We start from the raw sequence: 23,481 nt of genomic DNA on the forward strand, positions 1-23,481 counted from the left end.
GATCATTCGCCATCAAGGTAGTTCAATAGTTTGCAGTTCAAATGTTATGCTGCTTTTCCAATCTTTTTTTACTTTCTTTTCTCTTCTTAATACACTTTCATCCACTACTACTTACATCTGATATGTAACTCCTTCAGCCTACTTTCAGCTACAGAAACCATTCAACTATTACATTATTCAGCTATTTCAGGACATTGAGGCTATACATGTTGTTGTTTATACCTTTTTTAAACCTTTTCTTTTAAATATTAAGCTTCTTCACTATTTTTCCTACTCTTCCAGTTTAACATTTCACTTTCAAGTTTTCAACAAAGTCATTGCAATGCATTTGAGCTGTAACAATTTCATTCAAATCATTTCACTTTTCTCCGCTAAGTTCAGCAACACATTTACTTGGTTTTTGTAGCTAAAAGCAGCTACAGAGACCATTTAACTAATACCATATTCAGCTTTTTCTGCATTTTCAGCTAAATTCAGCCACAAATGTTCACAGTTTACAGCATTCGCACGCATTTTCTGCAGGAAATGCATTTTCTAGTATTATTTGTTGTTAGACCCATATTACAACAATGTAGCACCAATATTAAACCATAATTACACTGTTTTTATACTCCTAATACACCCATATAAGACTGTTATTACACCCACATTACACATTAATACACCTCTATTTCACCATTGTTACACCATTATTACACCCATATGTTACAACCTTGTTACACTGTTATTTCACCTATTATTTGACCCATATTACACCCATGTAACACCAACCTGTGACCTAAGTTTTTCATTGACATATCTACACTATAAATGTACAAATTACAATAAAGCCTTGAATCTTGAATATTACACCCATATTAAACCCATGTTACACATGGACACAGCCTGTCAAATGACTGTATCCCCGAGGATAAAGAATCCATTTAGGGGTTAATAAAGGGGAAATGGCACTAAGAATATTTTTGCTTTTTTAACAAGGCTGCAAAAAGGGCAATATACGTTTCATTGACGTATGCAATGGCTTCAGATTTACTGATACTTGCTCAGAGAGCTATGCTTTTTATTTAATTTGTATTTATTTGTATTTGTTTTATGTCTATAACTATGTTGCATCTTACTGAATGATGTACTTAAAGAATAACAACAATATAGGAATCCATAAAAGAAAGCCTGCCAAACACCCTTACTCCTTCAGGTATTTTAAGAATTTATCTTAAATAACATGTATTATTCTGCACTGTAACATAGAGTTCAAAGAGAAGAACTTAATAAGCATCCACCAGTTATTGTTGCATTCAGCGCTTCACTGCCATGTTCATCATGTCAGGTGCAAAGGCCTTTTATTTCTGCAGTCATAATATAAGTAATTTTCTTGTCTGTAAGCTGCTGCAGGCATAATGCTGAGCATGTAAGCTATGTAAAGTGCTCTGCCTTTGTCCCGCAAGAAAGAAATTATATCTCTCGAAGCAACCGTTCAACATATTTTAAACCCTGCATTGAAAACAGCTGCTAGCCCTTTGTAGTGCTTCAGTGTCAGTGGAAAACTACTGAGGATAATATCTGACAAATTAATATAAAGTATTGTTCATCTGAAGCATGTTGCATGTGTATTTTAATTATCTACAAATTAGGAGTATAGTTAAATGATTGATTGAAAATGTAAAGAAGCATTCAGATTAGCCATAACACTACAGCTTGTTTTTCATATAGAGTATGGATGCCAACTAAAACTTTGTAAATATGTCCTTAGAAACACACTGGTTATAGAGCCAAACGTCAAAAATATATATAAACTCACTTTCTGCTGACTTGAAAAATAGGGTACATGAGAAACATTGCAAAAAGGAGAGACACATTTTAACCCATAACGATGGTACTTGTACATGCTTTTATTATAAGCTGCTGTGATAATTGTGACTCTCTTTTTACTGGTCTCGTTAAAAAGTCTTTAAAATCTTCAAAACAAAACAATCAAATTAAGTCATCACTGCACTGATGACCCGTATCTTTTAGAATTCATTTTAAAGGGGTCCTATCCTGTCCTGAAACATCTTTGGAAGCGCCTTTGGGATTTGGGCCTTTGCAGACCGTTTACATGCACAAAACCTATATTACTCACTGCAGGAAAGAGAAAACCTAAAAAGGCATAATAGGGCCTCTGATTAATTTTACTAATCTACAAAGCCTTAAATATTGTAGCACCTTCATATATCAGCAACTGAATATCATGTTACATCCAAACAAGAACACTATGATCTTCCACTGCCTTTTTCTTCTGAAGTTCCTAACGTGTCACACAAGAAATATGACGAGGCTGCGTTCTGTTTTCGTGGCCCTAAACTGTGACCCCAGCCTACCTTTGGATCTTAGAAAAGCAGAAAATAAATTAAAGACTTATCTTATTAATTTGTATTCGTAATATTACTGCATTACTGCATTAGGGCTGCATCCTTGCATGAATGGTGCTTTACAAATAAAATAAAGATAAATACTACCCACTTGATGTGAGACCCATGCATATCCAAACATCCTACACTGGTCATAAAAAGGGATATTGACTATAGATGACATTTTCATCTGAACTTTTCTTTGGTCAAGAGTTGGTTGGAACTGGCTAATAAGTCAAACAAAACCTAGACCATTTTTTGTATTTGATCGGGTAGCAAAGGAACACATTTTAGTACTCAGATTAATTACTTTAGTAAAAGTAGCAATACAAATACTCAAGCTAAAGTAACGAAGTAATACGCTTTAAAAAATACTTTAAGTAATTGTTGTGCAACATTTCTAGCATCAGATAAGTTTGATTATTTTAGTAAATGTGTTAAATGATTAATGTGTTCATCGCTTCACTGTTGCACTTGGTTAAAGTGGGGTTGACTTGAACTGCTTTACACACTACTGGGTAGCTTAACCTACAGTATATTACAATGTGTGTCGATTCATATTTTGTATTAATAACCCTAAATCTGATAGATACCTAATAAGTCAAAAGAATGTAATGGAGTATAAAGTAGCAACATGTGCAAATACCTACATTTTGTAACAGTACTTGAGTAAATGGACTTAGTTACATTACACTGATGGCAATATGTATTATATTACCAAATATTTGGACTTTCTACTTGATCTTGACTCATTTTTTCATACATCTAAATCAGTTGTAAAATATATAATGAAAATGTATCTAAAAAACTATACATGAATAAGACAGAGCGTAAATCAGCGGCCCATTGAAAAAAATATATATGTGATGCTTGATTGAGTTGGAAATCTTTTGTGTGACGCTAAAAGCAAAATCGCAGTGAGTGGAATGACAACTTGCTTTGAATTGGATGAAGCGCTGTTTTCTCTGCTCCATGTAAATGCACGGTGTCGGGCATAAATCACAGGCAGGCTGGAACCTTCTGACCACCGGACTGATGGGGTGAGGCAGTCATTTCAACCAAGCATTGGACTTGGTTATTATTATCAGAATTATTCCGCTCATTCTGTGGGGAAATAAGTGAATTACGGAGGGACTATTTTTTCTCTGTTTCCAGTTAAACTCTTCAACTCTGATTTGTCATTTACTCCCTTTTAAGATGCTGACAATGGGCAATTCATCAGCTTTTAAAGCCCCTTACTGTTTGGGGAACCTACTTAGAAAGCCAGAAGACAAAATATTGACCTCTGATCGTGCAAATGTTGAGTCTGAAGTTGTTGGAGTGTACCTGAGAGACACAAGTGTGACAGCCTAAGGTGACATTCTTATCATAAGGAGTTCAGCATGAGGAGGGATGGAATTATTCAAGGCAGTCCATCAACAGTTTGGAACTCATGGCATTTTCCCAGCCAATTTGTGTCTCTTGTATCTGTATTACAACAAGGACTTTGAACAGATGCATCACCAGATAATGACAGAGTTTTACTATTTGAAATGCAACATTTGACTTTTACTGCATAGTTTTACACAGGTGATACTCTGTGTTGAGAACATTCTGTCAAATGGCTCTTTGCCAATCCCCAGACATCAAACTGTCGGAGCTACCATGTCAGAAACTGCAGTCCCTGATCAACTTATAAAACAGCCATTTCACAGAGGCAGACAAAAGAATCAACAATATGTGTTCGAAAGATATATTCAGGATTTCCAGATTACTCAGCAGTGAAAAAAGGTTGAAGAAATAAAGATAAACTGTAAAGGGCACAGATCATTGTACGTTAGAAGATTACCACTGGATCACCATGGCGATGGAGATAAACAACGGTGGGAGAAGTATCCAGATGCTTTAACTGAGTAAAAGTACCAGTATACATTAGTGTCAAAAAACGTCATTACAAGTAAAAGTCCTGCATTCAAAATCTTACTTAAAGGTAGGTTAGGTAAGTTTGAGAAACCGGCTCGAGATCGCTAGAATTTGAAAATACACAACCGGAGAAAATCTCCCACTTCCTTATAGAGCCCCTCCTCCAACACACACGAACACGCACATGACCAATGAGGGCACGAGATAAGTTTGTGCACAGATGGAAGGCTGACAGGCAGGTAGGCCATCCAATTATTTTAGCCGGCCCGGCTAAAATAATTGGTCGTAGTTTTTACAGTATTACGGCTTCCACAGATGACATTTTTTTATGGATTTTTTTTCAAAGCACTTAGAATATTCATTGCTATCAGGATATTAAGAGCATTCCATGGAATATAACAAAAAGTGTATCTCGAGCCGGTTTCTGAAACTTACCTACCCCACCTTTAAGTAAAAGTACAAAAGTATTATCAGCTAAATGTACTTAAAGGAGAGGTGTCATGGCCATTTCCACTGATCATAATTCCATTGTTGAGGTCTACTAAAATAGATTTATACTGTGCATTTTTCCAAACTCACATTGGTTTCGCATACAGCATCTCTGTAAACTACTTGTATTCACTGAATTTCACTCTCTGCCTTTAACGGCTCGTTGTAGCTCCCAAAGCTCCAGCCCCCACCCTCCCTGTGAGCACAGTGTGCTCTGATTGGTCAGGACGTTGTGAATCGCGCTGAGCTCCGTGGAGGTGTTGTTTCCTTGTTTAGGATACATAGCGAAACACAGCCAAACTCATCCTGAGCACACACAAACTCACATCCGAAGTAAAAACAATAAGTGTGGCTTGATATTGAGTAAGAAAAAGGTTGATAAACGCTGTGAGAATGGGTCTGCAGAGAGAATTTCGCCGCGATCCCAAATGTCTGTTATCAGCCTGCAGCCAGGGAGGATAAATCAGCTGAGCTGCCTGCTCCCTGCACACAGATGTGTGTGTGAGGAAGTCTGTGGATTGGTCAATTTGGACCAATCAGCGGGGGCTTAACGTAACGGCTCCGCGGACGTAACGTAACGGCTCCACGGATTGGTCCATTTCGTTCTGGGTACGGCTTGACAGCATGCCGTCCCGGAAGAATCAAATGGACAATGACGTATCTCCAACGAGGCGTTTTGGGGAGGTATTTTCTGTGTTAGAGTTTTACTCGCTACAGAGTGTACTTTGAGGGTTTTGACTCTGCACACCGTTTACATGCATAAAAACCTTCATAACACACAAGGGGACGGGTAATAACCGGAAAAGCATGACACCTCTCCTTTAAGTGCTTTGACAAAAAATCCATAAAAAAATGTAATCTGTGGAAGCTGTAGTGCTGTAAAAAGCATGACCAATCATTTTAGCCGGCCCGGCTAAAATAACTGGATGGCCTACCTGCCTGTCAGCCTTCCATCTGTGCACAGACTTATCTCGTGCCCTCATTGGTCATGTGCGCGTTCGTGTGTGTTGGAGGAGGGGCTCTGTAAGGAAGTGGCAGATTTTTTCCGGTTGTGTATTTTCAAATTCTAGCGATCTCGAGCTGGTTTCTCCAAAATTACCTACCCCACCTTTAAGTACTATTTAACATGTTAATTTGCTACATATCTACACAAACAAAGTGTGCAGTCCAATGAATGTTAATTTAACTGGGTTTTGATAGATAACATATCTCTTTTTCTTCTCTGAATTATTTTATTTCTATTGTGCACTCTAATCAATATTAATTAAATTATTAATAATTACACTATTGTTCGTTTATACATTTTAAGAATGGCGTTTATCTTTTTTGAGAATGAGTATTTAATGTATTTGGGTCTACAACAGATGATACAAATGTTTATGTCAGTAAATGTGTACTAACAGAGGCAGGGGTGTTTGTGAAAACAACGGGGTCATCACAAACGGACGTCGCTTCACGTGACGCTCCGGAGGAAAGGACGTCCCATTGCTCTTAAAACTCATTTCTCACTTCTCGTGGTTTCCTTGCGTCTCTCCCATAGACTGGTCTCTCCATGCTTCCCTGGCGGGAGGGACTAAACGCAGGGAAATGACGCAAGTGAGGGACGCAAGGATTCCATTTAACAGACCTATGCAGCTACATGTCCAACTGATTCTGACAGGTCGCGTGGGAATGGAGCGCATGTTTCCCCCAGGCAGTGGGCGTGGTCGTCATCCTATATTATGGCAGACTGAGCGTCTACCTGACAAACAGGTGCAGTCAACTCGGTGAGCGGTTCGAGCTTCGCCCAGCCACAGGAATTGGGTAGGTTTTTTAATGTGTATTTTGAACGTAGCCTACATTGAGCTCAATAACGTTTTCTGACTTTTTAATTTAATTTTCAGTAGTTGTACAACATGGGAGGACGGTGCAAACTAGAGGAGCTCGAAGAAAGAGGTTATGAAACAGCCGACATTGGGGCAGGGCTCTCTCCTCGGCCAGGGGAAACCGCGGCGGGCTTACCCGAGCCAGACTCACCTGTTCACGGCGGGACTTTCCAGGATGTGGGCGGTAAACGAAAAGGTAGAACAACTTATTCAATAAACAACTTTACTCGTTCAGTTTCAGTGTAAGCCGGTTTTAACTTGTTGTTAAACTCAGTAGACCTATTCCTAAACGGTATGCTATGTACAACAACGCCTTTAATTCTCAACTTTAGAGAGGCATTAAATGGTAGGTTTTTAGTCTAAAAGCAATTAAAACATATACTGAACATTCAGTCATTACCTTCATGAAGTGAGGATGCATGAACTGCCAACTGAGTGTATGAAATATGTAAATGTATCAACTGTAAAGCAGGGGTGTAAAGTAACTAAGTACATTTACTCAAGTACTGTTCTTGACTTCAATTTTTAGAGACTTTTACTTTACTTGAGATAAGACTTTAGTTACACCTGGAGTAAATTCATAAGCTACCCTGCAGTATAAAAAGTCATTAATAAGCTGCACCTTTACCAGCTGTGATAAACACATGAATGCATCAATAATTATAACAAATACGCATAATTATTCATTTAACTTTTGGTACTTTTTAAAGTATATTTTGTTGCTAATACCTTTGTACTTTTACTTAAGTACAACATCTCAGTACTTGTTCCACCTCTGCTGTAAAGTAACAACCTGTCAAGTAGTCTAAAGTTGTATACATTTTCACAACATCTTTTAGTCAATCAAATTGCATAACATGGAAATACTCAAGTTTGTAGGCTACAAGCCTCAACATTCTACTCAAGTATAAACTTAACTTAATATTAGTTACTTTCCACCACAGATGGAAAGCTGTTGGCTTTGAGGTATCTGACTGCTTTTGCCATTTTTGGTAACTGACAGTAAAGATACAGGCGGAGGAAAAAAAGATGTGCTGGGCAGTGCCACATGACATTGTACTATCAGAGCTATTTGAAGCAGTTAAAGCTTGTTCAATCAAAATCTGTTATGTTTACTCTCAAGTCAGAGAAAACAGTGTATTTAAAGAGTGTGTGTTTCATATTAATAATGATCTTTTTGACAGCAAGATAACTACTGCTGATCTAAATGCTACACATGTGTATAGTCTGATAATGACCTCCAATGTAAGTGTTAAATATGTTCGTCTGTCAATTATGTATAGTTGGATCCTGCAATTAATCATCCATTGTTACCTTAACAGGTGAAAAATGTTCCAGTTATGATGGTGACAAGGTCTACCTTGGGGTCCGTGTCAAAATGCCAGTAAGGGATCTACTGAAAAAAATCCGCATAGACCAAGGCTGGGAAGATAAAGACTTGCAGGTAATTTTTTGTTTTGCCCAGGTGTACTTAGCTCAGTGAAACAAATAAAAACTGATATTGGTTAAGATATTCATCAAGATAGGGATTTTCAGTAAACATTTAGACAATCATTAATACTAAAATATAATTTCAATCAGGAGAGACTTCATTTTGTTTAAAGAACCTTTATTGACACATGCCATATGATAAATGTTAAGTCTTTGGCGATTAGACCCCGATCCTGAAATTGTATATCTAAAGGGGGAAATGCAGCCGTGAGCATATAGGGAACCCCCCGGGGTCTAGACACTGGTGATGATGCTGAAGATCTGGATTTGAAGAGGAGGTGTGATGAGGTCTTTGGATTAGCTCTCCTGGCACTGGATATGATGAAAGGAGGTATATGGGGAGGAGGTGGTCGGCAGCATGAACACCTGAAATCACAGCTGACTGCAGGAGAGAGGAGAATCATTTTTAAAATGTGGCTGCAGCACGATGATTGGCTGCTGGAGATTGAGGTGAAATGTAATAGGTTAAAAAGAAAGCCTGTGATGAGCTGATTTATAAGCAGCTGCGGAATGAATGTATACCAGTCTTCCTGAAAGAACTTGCGCTGAGCTTCATTTCATTCTGTAATGCATTTTAAAGTTGCTTTCTTGATTATTTGCTGCAGGTCTTATATACATAAAGTGTAAAGAGATACAAAAGTTACATGGGCTCAAAAATAACCCATATTTGTAGAAGTTTTTGATATGTTTAAGTGGCCTTTTTGGATATGGTTCCTATTACTTCTGATGAGCATTATAGCCAAATATGTTGTCCCTCTTTCTGTCCGTCTCTCTTTTTTTGAAACAACTCCTTCAGAGAAGTCAACATTTGCGCGATGAGAGGTCAACATTCTGTCTTCTGGCTCTCTAAGCAGGTTCACACAAACAGTAAGGGGATATAAAAGCTGACAAATTGCCCATTGTCAGTATGAAAATAAATGACAAATCAGAGTTTATCTGGAAACATAGAAAAAATAGTACTGAAATATGAGAAGACATTGGCTGATTTTAACAACAACAATCTAAATGTTAAAAGAAAAAATAATTTTCAATTCTTACAAATCAGCCGTTTGAACTTTGGGTTTAAAGTGATTTGATACACAGAAGACATGGGCTTATGAATGTTTTTGATTTATTTATCAAACATTTTTATTTGGATTATAAAATGTGCCTTTTCGTGATTGAAACTATATACATATATATACATGATAAGCGACAGTACAGTTTTTTTATCTGCTTAAATATGCTGAGTGATATAACTTGAGATGTTAACAAACCACTGACTCCTGACCTCAGGCAATGTCGTTGTGCCTATTAAAAATCGGTACTTTTATACCTGTCAGCAGGGAACTCCTATGTTTGTGTCTCAAAAATCTGAATCATAAAACTACCACTGATGCTACTGTTGTTGTTTCTTTTGATGTGAACACAGGAGATATACAGCAACACAGTCAAAGGTCAGTAAAAACCAGATCTATTAAAGTTAGTAATGTACTGTAGGTGTGGTGTTGGGATTTGTTGTTCCTTCTTTATCTACACTGCTAGCAAATTGCTTGATTTGGTACAGTGAGATGTCTGAGAGCAAATGTGTCTGAATGATCTTAATGTGTGTTATACGTTTGTGTGCATGTAAATGGTCTGCAAAGGCTAAAATCCCAAAGTTTCCTCCAGAGGGAGTTTCTCTCCCAAAAATACTTATGAGTAACATTTAAATTAGAAAAAACTGAAATCGCTGGTCATTGCTAAATAACTGGAAGCTTAAGCCTCAAAATGTGTGCAGATTTGAATAGGAACAGCTTCCAGTTTCAGTGCCAAGTTCACCAAAATGCTTTTAATAAGCTGAAATTCACAATAGGAGTAGAAGTTGGAGGGTTAGCACTATTTAAATAGCAGCTGATTACATCATAACCTGCCAAATGACAGGTTAAACGTCTTCAATCTAACCGTGAGAAGTTGCAAGGGCTCAAAGGAAAACAGAAATCTCAACATATAAAGCCACATAGCTCCGTTGGGGTTCAATGATGACTAAAGGGAACTTACACGTTTCTGGACTGGAAAACAATTTTAAATTGAAATCATTTGAGGGGAATAAATTCTTCAGGGGCCAAAACAACATTTGGTGTCTAACTTAAATATATATTAAATATATATTTTTTAATCTTGGTTTAATAGGACAGTACAGATTTGATTAAAAAGTAAAAACATCAAATCAACTCTGGAATTATGAACGTATAAACCAAAATGTGTATATTCTGTATGGATAGGTTGTTTGGCTAATAAACCAACAGGAAGGAACAAAAACCTTTGGTAGGCCAAATATATTCCACTCTTCTGGGATTTTGATGGGAAACACTATAAAGTCCTCTCAACCCTGAACTTGACATTTTCTTCAACAGGAGGCAAGCAACGAGTCAAAACTCGCAGGGGACGCCGATCCGCCAAGGTGAGTGTTGAGTGTACGAAGCAGGTTTATGGAAAGCTGTAAATCACGTGTCAGTTTTAAGAAGCCGTTTATATAACTCTGCATACCACTTTGGCTCGCAGAGAAAAGGCTCCACACAGAGCCTGGAGGAGCTGGCAATTATCGTGGAGGTGCTGGAGGAGGACCTCAGGACTGGCAGCATCTGCCACTCTCCGCCACCTCTTATGTCCTCTCCAACTGGTAAGTCATGGAAACCTTGGTAAATATGCTATTATTACCCTGCTACTTACAATATTGATTTTCTAATTACTTTTATTGATTTTAAAATGATCATACTATTTCGCTATGAAGAAGTAGTCCATTCTGCTGCGGCACAAGAACATAAAATAAAATGACGGCAGAACTGATCAAGCTTTTTCTGCAACTGTTCAAGTCTGTTCACATTTTCTTTTCCATTAACCCGTCTTCAAACACTGCCAGAGCCCATAGTGTTCCTGTTAGTGTTTACTTCCTGTATGTCTTCTTCTGCCATTCCCTTTAGTGTTTACCTTCTTCTGTTGATTTCTCTGACGTCCAGCACTCTGTCATTTAACCTCTTTCCTTCTCTTGCGCTCTTTTTCCCTTCTTTTCGTCTGCGGGATAGTTAAACCATGAATCCAAAGGTTTGTGCTCTCCACAAATACAAAATAATATAGAGAAGAATTCCAAGGTGTTTCTGACGGAGGAAACAAATGTATTTTAAATTGACCCGACTTCTCTTTGTGGATTGATATGACTGTACATAGTCACTTAATCCTCCTTAGCAACAGTCTAGCGAAAAATAGCAGACCTCCGAATGATTAAAGTTGACCAATCAGCATTGAGTATTCAACTAAGTCGAATAATAACTGCATCTATTACCAGCCCTTACATGCCACATCCTCTCACCATTCCCCAGGCTATAACAGTGATGATTCTGATGAGATGATCCCCAGCCCCCAGTCCTACATGAGCTACTCCCCCCTCCCAATGGACTACCAGCAGACCTTGTCCCCTGATGGCGTCATGCACACCAGCCTCCAGCCTTTCAGCATGGGAAACTTTGGAAGAAGAGGGGAGTGTGTCGACCCCCAGAACCACGACTGGAACCTGAACAACTCCTCTTACTTCCTGGCTCAGCTTAAGAAAGAGGAAAGCCAGCTCATGGATGTCTCAAACGCCGTACTGCTGGCTCCCGATGAACACGGCAGGACGTAAGTTTAGTGGCTGTAAATGTATTTGGAAATCAGCATCAGAGTTGGGTTTATTGCCAAGTTGGTTTACACATACGAATAATTGGTGTTGAACACAAAAAGAGGAATTATTTGGAAAAAATTCTTAGAAAAAGGGATCAAATGAGCACTTCTGTGTTAAAGGAACACATTGCATTGTTTACAATCTAAACTACAACACCCAGTCAGCCATCATGCGCCATCTTTATCATCTGATGCAGTTGAGTTGGCGGTGAAAATGAAAATCCCAGCATCAATTGTCGATACAAATGTCCATTGTTAGACCAGCAGATAACTTACTTAAGTAGGGGCAATATTTTTAAATAATAACAACTCAACGTAATTTACATTGCGGTACTTTAATAGTCAAGTTACATTTAGTTACAATTGTGACATTTGAAAAATAAGACAAAAAAAAAAAAAAAAAAAAAAACCCAAGGCACAGAAGAAACTGGGCTAATAGACCACATGCTGTCAACATTTTCAATGTGTTTTATCCATTGGTAGTGCACAGGTTTTATGCCTGTGTGGCATCTTAATAATGAAAAGCTGATCCTAGTTTGCTCTTTAAAGATAAAACAGTATTCATTATTGAGAATGATGATGGCTCACTTCTATTTAGCTGCTTCACTTCCTGGCAGTGTGCATGTTTGCTAAATGTCACACCTTATATACCTTAAGTGACACTTGGTCACATTGTTAATACAGTTGTTACACCCATCCTTGTTTTCTTCTTTGCCAAGTCAAAAGGTCTGCTGTGAAAAAAGACCTGTTGTTGTTCAGCTTGTTGATCTCGCTGAAGGCCGCAGGCTTCTTGTAATTAGAAGCAAAAACTGCTTTTCCAAATACCTCCGCTAACCACATGCTATATAACCCAGGTTCAGACCTGTTACCCTTTTACAAGACTGCCTTTTGGTGTCAGGAAATACTGATAGTGTGAAGTCATTTTTTGAATATCTGATGTTTCTTTCAGAGCCCTCCATAAAGTGGTATGCATCGGGAAGAGGGCGCTAGGCTACGCTATCGCAAAGAGGATGGCTGCGCTCAACAGCCTGGACCTCAAAGACTCTGATGGAATGGTACGCTATTTAAACTATAAGATTTAGATCTCTTGTTAATGCAAAAAAAACATAAACAAATATCAAGGGGTGCAAGATTCGCCTAACTGTCTGTATTGTATTACATAACATACATAACAAATTCTGGACAATCAGAACTTTTATGCTTATACTTTCTGTAAAATACATGTTTAAGATTAAGGTTTTAAGAACTAATGTGCTAAAAGAATAATGACATAAATACCTTCTCCACCTTCTGCAATGCAAATCAACACACTCTGCTTCTAAAATAATCTATGCCACAGGTGGGTTGTTAAGATTGATTGGATCATATTGTATACTCAATTATTTATGTCCAATTAGCAAGAAAGTCACATTCTCTCATTAATGTTTGTAACTCTCTGTTCATAGACCGCCCTGCTCCATGCAGCAAAGCACAACCAGCACCTGATGGTGGCAGATCTGATCTGTCTCGGGGCCAACGTTAATGAGACCAACAACCTAGGAAAGACCTGCCTGCACCTCAGTGCTGAGAAAGGCTACATCAGAGTCCTGGAGGTGAGAGCATGCCTTCATCTCTAAAGAGGACCTATTAAGCTTTTTGTGGTTTTCCCTTTCCTGTTGTGAGTTGTATATTTCTTTGTGCATGTTAATGGTCTGCAAAGGCTATAATCCCAAAATTCCCACCATAATTGTAGAGAGGCTTGAATGGTTGTCCATTCGCATGAATAAGGAAGTCTTACGTGATAAGCTAAAGTGCGGGACATCTCTAGTGGTTGCTCAATCACAACCGAGCCGGCCAGCTAACCAATCAGAGCAGACTGGACTGCAGCACAGGCAGTATGAGAAAAATAAAGACCTTTTTGAACATTAAAGCATGGAAACATGTCACAGTAGAGAAAAAAATATAATTATGAACCTGAAAATGAGAAAGAGAATGCCCTCTTAAACTGTGGTAATGATGGGGTTTCCTCTGTTTGTCATGAGACACAAAGTATTTCAGACGTAGGTTACTTTGAGTCAAACAAGTTATTCAGGTCTTTGTTTTAGGCTTTTATGACAGGAAGGTTTTTATTTGTGCACAAGGTAGTATATCTGTCAACTGATAAGAGGAACAAATGTGACAAAAAGCAACAGAGCCGGTTCTGTTAAACACATTGTACAGCAAGTCATTCATTTCTCATGGGTGCAGCCAAGTTGCTCTTTGGCTGCACCCATGAGAAATGAATGACTTGCTGTCACACTGTTTTTCACAGAACTAGATTTTATTTGTGGTATGATCGTGGTATAATAACGCTTATTGTTAACATTTCCTGGCGTCTCATCTGTGGGAAAAACTAAAGTATTTTTTTAACATTAAAGCGTGGAAACATGTCACACTAAAGGCACAAAATACAAATATGAATCTGAATATTATCATAATAGGGCCCCTTTAATATTCTGGCAGGCCGCCACAAATAAGGTAATCTAATAGAGACACAGATAGATTTTTTTTCTTCCAACTGTGTTTATGAAATAGCATATTCTAAGTGCAAACTGTAGATGTTGTTTGGCAAGACAGGCGTGTTCTCCGCAGATAGACAGCAGAACAACATTATAAGGGTCAACAAACACACAGTATTTGTATTATGGTGACTCACCAAGTCAAAAACGAAGTGGTATTTTTTTTATAATGTCTTGTACAAAAAACAGATTTGACTGATGTAACTGAACAGCAATCATACTGTCAGTATTAGGCAGACGCCTCCAGACATCTGAAGACGCCAGGTGTGCGTTCCTTGAGATCCACTCTTAGTGAACAACACCACTGATATCCTTTGGTGGAAGTCTTCACAATCATTATATAGTAACAGTAGAAGAACCATAGTCTTAATATCCTTCATTTAAAGTAAAAGTATTGAATTAAAAAATTGAAATTAAAGTGCTTCTCTTACATAATAAAACAATATTTCCGTCTTGAGTAGAAGTATAAAGCAGCTGAAAATGTAAATATTCAAGTAAAGTACATTGTGTGTGTGAACTTCTATCCTGAACTAGTGTTTATGTTTTCCTTATAGGTTCTAAAACACACAATGATGGATGGTGTGTATGTCGACGTCGAAGCCACTGATTACTACGGTAAATACTGTCACCTTTCCAATTCTTTCCAAAACCCACTTTGTTGTCACATACTGACGATAATGCATGCTATCACTTAATTGGCAATATATGGCATGAAAGCTGTAGTATCAGGCATTCAGCATCTGTGTTAAGTTAAATAGTTGACTCAACCAAAATAAAAATAAATCCTGCGCAACCGACTAAGAAGCTCAACCAAAAGTCAGAATAAGTTAATATAATTCTTCTTGTCCGTTACCATTTTACAGATAGGTTTAGGAATGTTTAGATGTTAAAGTTGAATACTGTTTGAGTGGATGTAGTCTAAAAAATATATTAATGTGTGTGTGTGTGTGTGTGTGTGTTCTCAGAAATGAGCGTCATCCAGTGCGCTTCTGTGGCTCTGAAGGCCACCGTACGTCAGCTAAATAGCAGCATGACCCCGAGTCAAAGCAGACTCCAAATGCTGCAGCAGGAGCAGATGATGGAGACGCTGGAGTGTCTGCTGCAGATGTGCAGCTACCTTCATACCATGGTAGGACACTCTCTGTTAGATACCATTATGGTCTCTTTCATTAGCTTCTATTTTTTGCATGTATATTAATTGTGATTAAAGCTGGGATTTCTACACAGCTGCAGATAAAGACTAGGCCACACTAACATTAGTTTTATACTGTAAATCTAAAATCAATTTTTTTTTTAAAGAATGTTGTGAAAACCATTTCAGTCAGACAACTCACGTATCTCTTTAACATGTTTATTAGAAGCAGCATATAGTTGAGTTTGGTGACTAGGCTCGGGCATCATCACTCCACAGATATACATAGCACGATGAGTGATGATTAAATAACTAACCCCGAGCCTACAGGTGGAAGCTGGGGTGGTGGTGGGGCAGGCAAGCAGCAGCAGCATGAAACACAGCAGTAGCAATGTGAACGCAATAGCAGGGCACGAACGCAGCAGCAGCAGCAAGCAATGCATGGAGAGAGATCTGGCAGGTTAAATAGAGCGGCATATTAAGGAGACTCTGTTTGGTTGGTTGTAGAGTGGCAAGGGGCGTTATGTATGAATGCAGCGTAAGTGCTCGAGTTGACTGCCTGAACTAGCTCGCAGGCTTCGCTCCATTAATGGTTTTATCTAACAAAATATTCTGCCTCACTCCATATTTCGTTGGTGTTTAGTACGGTGGCCGACAAGTGCAAATGGGCTACAAAGGCCAGAAACATTTCCATTAGGGAAACGGGCTGCAGATTCAGAAAACTATTCAAATATAAAGAAAGAAAATGTGCTGAAACACATGCAAATTAAGAAACATCTTCACAAACTCGACAACACATGCTCTCACATAGTTAAAATAAGCTGATAAAACATACACTTTAGGAAACTTGCCAACAACAATGACAGTTGGCCAACTTTATCAATCCCGATTCTCCGTTTGCCGCTCACAAAGACATGCACACACTTCTATTAACGGGGTAGTCTAAGAGACAAAATAAGCTTTGAATAAAAATAAAAAAGACATTCAGAACAGCTCGTTACAACTTAAAAGCACTATTAAAATTCAATTTGTAGGAAATGATGGTGAATGACACGTGATCATGCTATGGGAAAACTAATCAAGTTTTTAAGAAGCAGTTCAGACTAGGGATGTGCATCTCCATCACTGAGGCCGATACGATGCGCATCTCGATACGTTGCCTACGATACATTAACGATACCTTTGAAACACCAGGCGATGCGATACGATACCATTCACCCCTGTTGCGATACAGTTCGATACGATTTGATTCAACATTATGCGATTCGGGGCGATACGATTCAACACGAGGCAAAATAATGATACAATTCAATATGGTACGACAGAGGATTTTGTTTTATTCCTTATATGCAGCAAATTATAAATTAACAAAAAAGTGCTTTACATATTTGCTTCTCTCTACTAGTACTGCACATCCCATCATGCTGTTGCTTTTTTACCTTAAAAAAAAAAACACTTGGACCTTTCACAAACTGGCCTTTTCACAAGTGTAGTAGTGTTCTCTGTCTCCAGAGTAAAGTACAATTTTACAACACCTCACAGTTAAACAATGTAAGAATGCATTACCCATGATTAACAATGTGCAAATAACAACTACCATAGTGCAATGCCCATACAACTGCCAGCCTGATGTGCTTAACACTCATAGGCTAACTCACCAGTGAGCAGAAAGCAGTGGTGTGGTTTCTATATGAACAATAAAAAATACAAATAACCTTTCACAAACAGGCATTTCATAACTGCTTACAATTGTAAGGAAGACATTTAAACTATTATTGGCAGTCACAGTCTGCTGTATACTAAACACCACTCTCACTGACATAACAACTCACTGAGTGATTGAACTCATGTCTTACTTTCAGGTTTTTCTTTTCAGCTGCAGACCCCAGACTCTTTATGTGCGTCGCTAAGTTCCTCGTACTACTTGTGTACTTTAAAGCGGCACGGCATCGTTTACAATTTGAGAGCGATTTTTCAAGTTGTCCGTCTTTCTTGAAAAATCCGAAGTGTTGCCAAACCACGTTTGATTTGTAGGTATTTTTCGGTGCGCTGTGTTTCTCTTTCTCCTCGACTTCCATGTTTGTTGATAACCGAGACTCTCGGCCTCCGTAGTGGCGAAGCAAAGATCGTCTCTGCTGAGTGCTGACAGGATGAGAGGATATTATATGAATGAATCGTTTTTTTACCGATGCAAAGACGCTACAATCGATGCAACGCGAGTTCAACCCAAACTGTAGCCGATGTGCACTCTTTCAACCGGTGTGCACTTGCATTTTGAACGTTTATGCCGGTGCACCGATGTGAATCGGTGAATCTTAACATCCCTAGTTCAGACCCCCTCCCACACAGCCGGAGACACACACACTGAACAAACAGTGCTGTAGACACTAAGCACGGATGTTCCTTGTTTGTGGTTGAGCTTTTTGGCAGGGCAGCACATCTTAAGAGCTTGAACTAATAATGAGTCAACGACAATGCTAAACTTGGTTAACAAATGTACTTCGGCTCTATTGATAAACGTCCAAACATTTCTGAAATTTTAGGAGGGAGGCATAAGTAGTGCTATTTTTTTATTTAAGAAGTATTGAATAGACCTTTAAAGTCATTTATTCGTAAAGATGGACTCACACCCTGAGGCCTTGTTCCTCTCTGTTCCAATGTTGTTGTAGAGTACTGTGAGTGAGTATTCTGGTATGCTTATGGCGTGTCAAACAGTAATTTGCTTCATGAAGATGAGTCGTCAAAAAGGCTGTGGCCATTTTACTTAAGTTTGCTTGACTGGTCTATTTTTAAATGTACTTGCTGTCACCGCAGAGCCAGCAGCATGCCTTTTAGGGAAAGAAATGTCTTTTCTCCAGTGGAACACTAAGTTCAGATTCTTGATAACAATAGGAGAGGATAAAAGGGAGGCTACAAGTCAACCGCCTCATGACTTTTTACTAAGACTACAATTTACCTTGAGCGGAATGATAATTATGGTGGAATGAGCTGCCTATTAATATCAGGACAACAGAAAAGCTACACATCTTCCGTTTCTAGACTGAAAACCTACCTGTTTCTCTGGGACCTTGGCCATTGACGCCAAAATAAATTACATGTAGCACTTGAAAATATTAGCCCATTTGAAGCTAATGCACCAGCAATGGTTTAGCTTACTTAAAGGTGATATATGCATTTTTTCAACCAAATTATGCTTTTATTCTTCGTAAAAACTGAAATAAACATAATTTTGTTGTTCTAAAATTGAAATAAGCAAATGTTATAATGCTTGATCAGCTGGCTTTCATAAAATCATTTTAATGAATAATATGACTAAAAACCTCCAAATTGTTCAATACTGACCGCCAAACAATTGAACACTTTCCAAATATATTTATGTGAAACCCTATATTGCATTAAATGGCAAAAACAAACTTAGACTTTGTGTACCAATAAAATGTACTCTCATATTAGGTATTTTGTTTAGATGAATGTGTATTGCGCTTATTTATGTATCTACGGTGGCCGACAGGTGCATAAACGCTACAACGGCCCAAAACATTTCCATTAGGAGACTGAACAGAAATATAAAAACACAAATGTGCTAAATGCCAACTTGACAAAACATGCGCAGCATTTAGGCAACATTCACCAAACACAACTGCTGTAAACACAAACGCTGTTTCATAACTGTAAGCGTTTTGTCAGTATATTCAAAATGACTAGGTTAGGTAGCTAGATTACAGCAGATCTGCAATAATATTGAGAATGAATCATGTGATCACATTGTTAAAATAAGCCAATACAACAGTGACATTGAAAGTTGGCCAACTTTAAAATCCAGTCCCAGCTGTGTGCATCGCTTTTTAGTGTCCCCGTTTCCGTTGTGTTTCGAGCTTCTTGCAGCGTTTGGTATTTGCAGCATTTTGTTTGAACCTGTCGGACACCATAATCTTGATACACTTATGCAGACACTCATTTTACATTTGATACAGACTTTTGATGACTAACATTATTTTTCCTTCTCTTTCTCAGGGGAGCCTGAGTTTTCAATCTCGAATTGGATGACTCCCTGGTAGTTCGGCCCGGCAGGGCTTTACGGAGACCCGACAGTAATGTTCTGAGTTGGTTCAGGCTTGAATTCAAATGGAGAGTTTAATTTCTCTCTAAACTTGAGTTTTGGCCATTTAGGTAAAGCATCTGGAGTTTTGTGTGTGGTAAAAATGCCTGACTTGCAATCAGGTATTTTTTGTAACCCGCACAGAAACGTTAGATTCCCATAAGTTTGGTTTCTGTGAAACTTCCATTGTTTGTTACATTAGAGTAACAAGTTGTCCTCAGTTAGTGTGTCCGTGGAGATTTAAATGTACAATTCTATGAGAATATTTTTTATTATGATAAACAATTGGCTTTTTTGACCGTCTAAGGGTCAACTATTGTTTTATAAGGCTGGGTAGAAAAAGTGCCATAAAATAATGTTTTATGTAATATTGTAATATTAAGGGAGCCCTGAACCACAGTTTGTAGTTCAGTGCTGTATACAGTATTCCAAATTGCCTGTGATTACATGAACAGGATTATTCTCTTGGAAGAACAAGATAATTTCTCATAGAATTTCCATGTCAGATCTTATAAAGGACGTTTGTACTGAGGACTTTTAAATAAGTATTTTATGGTGATGGGTAGTAAATCCACTTTTTATTTGAGTGTAATTAGTTGTGGTTCTGTTTATTCATTACTTCATAGCACTTGTTAAGTGTTTGCTACACATGTAAACTTTACTTTGTCAAATGTATTGATATGTTGCCTGCTGTGACCAGTTCCTTAAGGAATAATGTGTTGTTCCTACTGGGAGGATGCAGTTTAATCTCTCTGTGTTCTATAGAGAAGCATTCAAAATGTGTTTAGCCTAGCTAGCTTAGCTCAAAGACATGACGCAGGGGGAAATGCAAGGCTAGAAAAATCAAAAATGACAAAAAGTACTTATTGTATCATCTGTATTCAATACGGGCAGAATAAAATAAAACATTGTGGCCTGACAAATGGTTCTCTTAAGCATCAGAGCTAACAAACCTTGCAGCAGTGATGCAGCATTTTTTGAAATCTTGTCATTATAGCTGTCAGCTTTCCCCAAATAAAACATAGTTGATTTATTACTATACTGGTAGTTAGCCAGCTAGCTAACAATACACAACATGTAAATAAGGCAATATTAAGAGTTTCATAGAATGAATATCGTTCCTTGACTTATAGCTGGGTCTGTACCTTGCATTCAGTCTTTGCGCTAAGCTAAGCTAAACATGTCTGACAAATGCATAACCCGCCCCTCTGTCCATCTGATTGGCCTACCGTTATGTCCTTACAGAGATACATTTTAAATATATATATTTGGTGTTGGGACACTGATGTAGACCATTCAAAGCTTTTAGATAAATTAGTATTAGCATATTATAACTTTTTGCAATGTTTTAGGTGTAATAAATTGATCCTCAGATTCGTTAAGACATATGAGTTTAGTTTGTTATTATTTTAAGTGGGTATCATAAATGTTCTTTTCTGGGTTAAACTTAACCCTGAAATTAAAGCAAAATTACTCAAGCAAAATTCCCTGTGTAGACTCTACTGTATAAGAGGTTCTGTGATGACCTGATCTTTAGTCTTCCATCTGTTTTAACAGTAAAAAAAGAATATAGGAGTATTTTGCCATGCGAGATGGTCACAAGTGGTAGACCACAGCTTGTATGACATGTATTGGTTTGGAACAAAACCTTAGTCGTGAACTTATTTAACCTTGAATGAAATGTCTGGGGTTTTTTTTATGGTGAAAGTGCAATTCTTAAGTTATGCTCATTATTTTACCTTTTGTATTTATCCACCAAGTGAAAAATGTTTTTTCTCTTTTCAAAGTTGAAATTGTATGAAAGGTTTTGGTTAACTGAAAACTTGAGTCATGTGATTCTGGTTTAAAAGTTTATAACCAATTATATCTTGTATTTGTATTACTTTATAAGTCATGTGATTGGTGGTGGGCACGATGTATGCTGTTTTAACATGTGCGTTTTCATCATTAAAAAACTCAATAAACTTTTATTGAACACTGTCTTTTAAATTATTTCTTGCTTGACGTTAAAGTGCAAATCTCTGAAAAATACATTGAAAAACCCCCAGAAAGCATGACTTGATTAAAAGGTCCCCTATTATACTCTTTTCCATCAATATATTATAGGTCTCAGATAAAACATGTCTCTGAAGTGGCTGAAATACCAAACAGATCACCCATTGTAGCATCCCATAATCCCCTCTATTTCAGCCCTGTTTCAAAAGTGCTGATTTATAGATAGAGCTTTATTGTCTCCCTTAGGAGAAATTTGTCTTGGGCATCGAGATAATAAACATAAAACATTTAGAACAATCAGTCATAGATACAGAACAGAGATCACATATCACATGGCAAAGAAACAAACAAGAAACATACAGGTACAGAACTTTCCCTATTGCACATATCCCTATTGCACATACATAAATCAAATATTGCACTTTCCCTATTGTATTTATACATAAATACAATATATTGCACCTTCCCTACTGCATTCATACACAAATCAAATATTGCACTTTCCCTATTGCACCTATGCATAGTGTCCGTCAAATTGCACATATCCCTATTGTATCCATACCTATTTACACATATTGCACTTTCCCTATTTAACCTTCTCGATTGCACATACTACACTGTAAACATTTTACCTCCCAACAACTCCTAACACAGCATAATCACAATTGTTTCTGACTGTTCAGCAGCTTGATTGACAGTGGAATAAAGGAAAACTTATACCTGTTCAATTTACAGTTTGGTAATCTATACCTTCTGCAGCAACTCAAACTCTCTATACAGGATGTGTTTGGGGTCGCATGTGATTTTACGGCCTTGCTTTCTCACCATCTCCTCAAATATCTCCTGAAGAGAGGATGGTGGAAGCATGCCAATTATTTTTCCAGCCCTTTTTATCAAGCTCTGGAGTTGTGATTTAGATTTAACTGACAAGTTACCAAACCATGTTGTGATGCCATAACGAATAATAGACTCAATTGCTGCCCTGTAGAACATTAACGTGATACATTTATCCACTCCATGAACCCTGAGCCTACGCAGAAAATGCAGGCGCTGGCTTATTTTTGAGCATACCTGATCGACCTGATGGGCCCAGCCTAACTGAGCATCAAAATAAATCCCTAAATATTTAAAACTTGTAACCTGCTCAACTCCCTCCCTGTTGATAAGGACTGGGCTGTGATCACCTACTGACTTGGGGTCAAAGATCATTTCCTTTGTTTTTTTAACATTTAACACCAGGTTGTGCGCCTCACACCACTTCACGACCTCTTCAATCTCAAGTTTATACAGTAAATAGAAATGTCTGAGTCTCTAGTCAGTAGACTAAGTATGGCTGTGTCATCAGAAAACTTTATAATGTGGTTGTGTGTGTGCTGACTCCTACACTCATTTGTGTGTGAAGAGAAGAGGAGAGCTAACGCAGCCTTGTGGTGCCCCTGTGCTTATGACCTGTGTGTCAGAGAGGGTCAAGTTTACTTTCACCTGCTGCTGTCTTTCAGTTAGGAAGGAGTGATACCATCTGATTAAGTAAGGATTCACATCCATCTGTTTGAGCTTTTTTAACATAATTTGGGGAATAATAGTATTAAAAGCCGAGCTAAAGTCCATGAACATTAATCTAGCATAAGCTGAAGGGTTTTCCAGGTGTTTTAAAATAAAGTGAGTTGTAGAGGTCAGAGCATCATCTGTACCTCTACCATCGCTATACGCAAACTGGTAGGGGTCCAAGAGGTGTTGCACCTCAGTTCGCAAGATCCCTACAATAATCCGATTCTCTGTCTGTTACTGTAGATGAAAATAAGGCCACTCCCCACGCCCCTCTGGGAGATATTTGGTTAAAAAGAACACAATGGTGCTCTAGGAGGAGATTCAGGTGATAAGGTGTGGGGGGGGGGGGGTTACCTTGGTT

The 23,481-nt window shown here is 38.1% G+C and overlaps 1 protein-coding gene across 2 annotated transcripts; it reads left to right on the plus strand.

Moving 5' to 3' along the window:
- The first annotated feature begins 6,400 nt into the window (after positions 1-6,400).
- Positions 6,401-21,557, plus strand: zgc:113279 (uncharacterized protein LOC553749 homolog). 2 transcript variants are annotated; one of them, XM_034113307.1, is made up of 12 exons: positions 6,401-6,581; positions 6,665-6,839; positions 7,966-8,087; positions 9,546-9,570; positions 10,510-10,556; positions 10,658-10,775; positions 11,473-11,767; positions 12,759-12,864; positions 13,255-13,401; positions 14,901-14,961; positions 15,312-15,475; positions 19,493-21,557. In XM_034113307.1, the coding sequence occupies exons 2-12, from the start codon at positions 6,674-6,676 to the stop codon at positions 19,523-19,525; spliced, it is 1,284 nt and encodes a 427-aa protein (XP_033969198.1). In that variant the 5' UTR covers positions 6,401-6,581; positions 6,665-6,673; the 3' UTR covers positions 19,526-21,557. The 2 variants fall into 2 exon arrangements, with proteins under 2 accessions (XP_033969198.1, XP_033969197.1); XM_034113306.1 differs by having other exon boundaries at positions 6,404-6,581; positions 6,662-6,839.
- The last annotated feature ends 1,924 nt before the right edge of the window (positions 21,558-23,481 follow it).

Source organism: Trematomus bernacchii, unplaced genomic scaffold, assembly GCF_902827165.1.
Source record: "Trematomus bernacchii unplaced genomic scaffold, fTreBer1.1, whole genome shotgun sequence".
Classification (NCBI taxonomy): domain Eukaryota; kingdom Metazoa; phylum Chordata; class Actinopteri; order Perciformes; family Nototheniidae; genus Trematomus; species Trematomus bernacchii.